General features: G+C 52.5%; 1 protein-coding gene across 1 annotated transcript in view; it reads right to left on the reverse strand.

Moving 5' to 3' along the window:
- The window catches only part of atg16l1 (ATG16 autophagy related 16-like 1 (S. cerevisiae)), an 18,862-nt gene that overhangs the window by 9,700 nt on the left and 5,510 nt on the right, over positions 1–3,652 (reverse strand). The window contains exons 8-11 of the mRNA XM_046073507.1: positions 2,176–2,241; positions 2,006–2,092; positions 1,651–1,710; positions 1,496–1,540 (exon numbers count right to left, since the gene is read on the reverse strand). Of these exons, the coding sequence (XP_045929463.1) occupies positions 1,496–1,540; positions 1,651–1,710; positions 2,006–2,092; positions 2,176–2,241 (258 nt within the window). The remainder of the gene's footprint in view (positions 1–1,495; positions 1,541–1,650; positions 1,711–2,005; positions 2,093–2,175; positions 2,242–3,652) is intronic.

The following is a 3,652-nucleotide window of genomic DNA, read 5'->3' on the forward strand; positions in this document are numbered from 1 at the left end:
AACAAGAGGAGGGGCCACAGTCTGCTAACAAGAGGAGGGGCCACAGTCTGCTAACAAGAGGAGGGGCCACAGTCTGCTAACAAGAGGAGGGGCCACAGTCTGCTAACAAGAGGAGGGGCCACAGTCTGCTAACAAGAGGAGGAGCCACAGTCTGCTAACAAGAGGAGGAGCCACAGTCTGCTAACAAGAGGAGGAGCCACAGTCTGCTAACAAGAGGAGGAGCCACAGTCTGCTAACAAGAGGAGGAGCCACAGTCTGCTAACAAGAGGAGGAGCCACAGTCTGCTAACAAGAGGAAGAGCCACAGTCTGCTAACAAGAGGAGGAGGAAGAGCCACAGTCTGCTAACAAGAGGAGGAGGAAGAGCCACAGTCTGCTAACAAGAGGAGGAGGAGGAGCCACAGTCTGCTAACAGGAGGAGGAGGAGGAGCCACAGTCTGCTAACAGGAGGAGGAGGAGGAGCCACAGTCTGCTAACAGGAGGAGGAGGAGGAGCCACAGTCTGCTAACAGGAGGAGGAGGAGGAGCCACAGTCTGCTAACAGGAGGAGGAGGAGCCACAGTCTGCTAACAGGAGGAGTCAGTGCTGCCTCCTGCTGTTAGTTAACCTCCTAGTAAGAGCCTAGCTCACAGTAGACAACGCTGAGGAGGTTAACGGTCGCTGGATGAATCTAACGTATCCAGCATCTGATTGGCTGAGCTCTCCTCTCAATAGTCCTTTAACAACGCGGGCCTCCTTTAATACAGTCAGAACCGGCAGAACCACGGAGGAGTCCAGAATCCAGGGACACTGAACCGATGAGGAAGACCAGGACAACCCGGCGCCTGTGAGACTGCAGTCCAGCACTGGCTTCTGTCAGCGAGACGTTAACTCCATCAGCTCAAAACCCCCTACCTACCTCCTGCCCCCTCCCCACCTCCTCTCAGGCATTCACTTGGTCAGATCATCATCATCATCATCACCGGCAGAAATGATTAACAGATGAGGAAAACGCTAATCTGCAGTCATGCTAGCTGCTCTGTACCTTCACACAGCTAAATGCTAATATCAGCAGGCTAACATGCTCACAGTAAAAATGCAAACGTTAGTTTAGCATGTTAGCATGCTAACACCAGCTAATTAGCAGTAAACACAGCGTGCAGCTAAGGCTGATGGGAATGTCTTCAGTTCTGCAGGTCATAAACCAAAGTGTTGCACACATTGACTTGATGAGGATCACCAATGTTCTTACAGTCCATCCTGAGGGGGGACAGGAAGGTCTGAACCGCATTTCATTCACAGTACATCCATCAGCTGATTCGGTCTGGACCGAAGACCAGACAGACCAGCTGAGACCATGTACCCTACAGACCTGCTGCCAGCGAGGCGGATAAGACCGGAGCTGTTAGAAACTCGATCTTCATTTAAGACAAAAACTTAAAAAAAAAAAAAAAAAAAAAGGTATAAAGCTCAGCCAGTCAGCGACCTGTCAATCAAAGAAACACACACAATCCATCACCTGGAGTGTGGTGGGACGAATCCTGGCTGAACACACTCAGACACGCTGCAGACAGACAGAGACAGGTAGATAGGCAGGTGGTCAATGACAACATGGACAGTCCAGAGCCCCAGAGACCTGCAGGGACCAGGACAGATGATCTTACAGCTACATACCCAAAGATGTTGGAGATGGAGTCCAGCAGACCACCAGGGGGAGGCTGCGAGATTTTCTTACTGTACAAACATAAGAACATATCTGATCAGAAATATCAAGGTCTTCAAATATCTTGCTCTGTTCCACCGTCGGTCCAGAACCCAAAGAGACCCAGCTTCCCGAGATACAACACAGAACGTCTGTCTCTCTGGAGGAGCCAGAAACCAAATGGACCGGGGTTGCCCAGTCTCAGAAAAGATGCTTCAACATCTCAGATATATAACTAATGTGAAAAACAGTTTCTGGATCAGTGTTAAGAACGGGACACGTTTCAGTCCAGAGTCTTCCAGTTTACCCAGTAGATGATGGTCTCACCTGGGAGTTCTGATGAACGGTCTGTTAGGCGAGGTCTCTGCAGCCCCTTTCCCTCCATCCTCAGCCAGAACCTCGATGTCGTCCTCCCTGAGGACAGAAACACTGAGTCAGTGCTGAGTCGCCCTGCGACACTAACAAACATGCCTCAGAGCAGAAACGGGTGTACTGACGGGTCGACGGGCAGCGGCTCTTTGGCGGCGTCTGCAAGCTCCTTCTGCAGTTTGGCCTGTCGCCGTCTGAAACACAAACATCACACCGTCACTCACCGACTTTTCACGCTCACGCGTCCTTTAAAATAAATGATATTCCTGTTAAAGTAAAAAGCCGTCCCTTCGACCTCTGAAAGCCCACCGGGCATCTGCAAGAGCTGGGTAACTCCAGAGACAAAAGTGGGGACGTACTGTGAAGCTTAGAGTAGGGAAGGGCGGGGCGGGAGACGAGACCAAACAAAAGGTTTCAAACGGAACTCAATCATCGTTTCATCTCAAAGGCAGGGAACCAGTCAGAGAACCAGGCCCAGTCAGAGAGAACCAGAACCAGAACCAGTCAGGACCACACAGTGAGACCCAGTCAGAGAGAACGAGCCAGAGAGAACCAGTCCCAGTCAGAGAGAACGAGCCAGAGAGAACCAGTCCCAGTCAGAGAGAACCAGCCAGAGAGAACCAGTCCCAGTCAGAGAGAACCAGCCAGAGAGGACCAGTCAATCAGAACGAGTCAGAGAGAACCTGTCAGCCAGAGAGAACCAGTCAGGCCCAGCCAGAGAGGCCCAGCCAGAGAGGCCCAGCCAGAGAGGCCCAGCCAGAGAGGCCCAGCCAGAGAGGCCCAGCCAGTGAGGCCCACGCAGTGAGACCCAGTCAGAGAGACCCAGTCAGAGAGACCCAGTCAGAGAGACCCAGTCAGAGAGACCCAGTCAGAGAGACCCAGTCAGAGAGAACCAGTCAGAGAGAACCAGTCAGAGAGAACCAGTCAGAGAGAACCAGTCAGAGAGAACCAGTCAGGACCACGCAGTGAGACCGAGCCAGAGAGAACCAGTCAGGACCACGCAGTGAGACCGAGCCAGAGAGAACCAGTCAGAGAGAACCAGCCAGTGAGAACCAGCCAGAGAGAAGCAGGACAAGTCAATCAGAACGAGTCAGAGAGAACCTGTCAGCCAGAGAGAACCGGGAACGGTCAGGACCAGTCGGGATCAGGACCAGGCTTACCTGCAGTCCTTCTCGTTCTCTGCGTTCAGCTTGTTGGCCTCCTGAGCCTTCTCGGCCATCCAGCGGGACACCAGCTCCTGGTTGTCTTCCGTGGTTTTCCTCAGTTTCTCCTCCAGAGCAGAGAAGGTGATCTGCAGGGCGTCGTACTCGTCCTTCAGGGTCTGGTTCGCCTTCTCCAGGTCCTGCAGAGACACAGGAAGTTCCACACATCAGCTAGAACCTCCATTAAACTCCAACAGAACACAGCTGCACCATGTACACAGCCAACAGCTGAATGTCCTACAGAGGCCACCGTACAGCAGACTAACCCTCTGTCAGCTTTAAATAGATTTCACTTCCTGTCTGTTCAGAAGGTCTCAGCTTGAAAACTGGAAATCAGCTCCCTCCTCCTCCTCAGCCTGACGCTCCGTGCTGATTGGTTCTGTTGGATGTCAATCATCATCAC

Source organism: Micropterus dolomieu, linkage group LG17, assembly GCF_021292245.1.
Source record: "Micropterus dolomieu isolate WLL.071019.BEF.003 ecotype Adirondacks linkage group LG17, ASM2129224v1, whole genome shotgun sequence".
Classification (NCBI taxonomy): Eukaryota; Metazoa; Chordata; class Actinopteri; order Centrarchiformes; family Centrarchidae; genus Micropterus; species Micropterus dolomieu.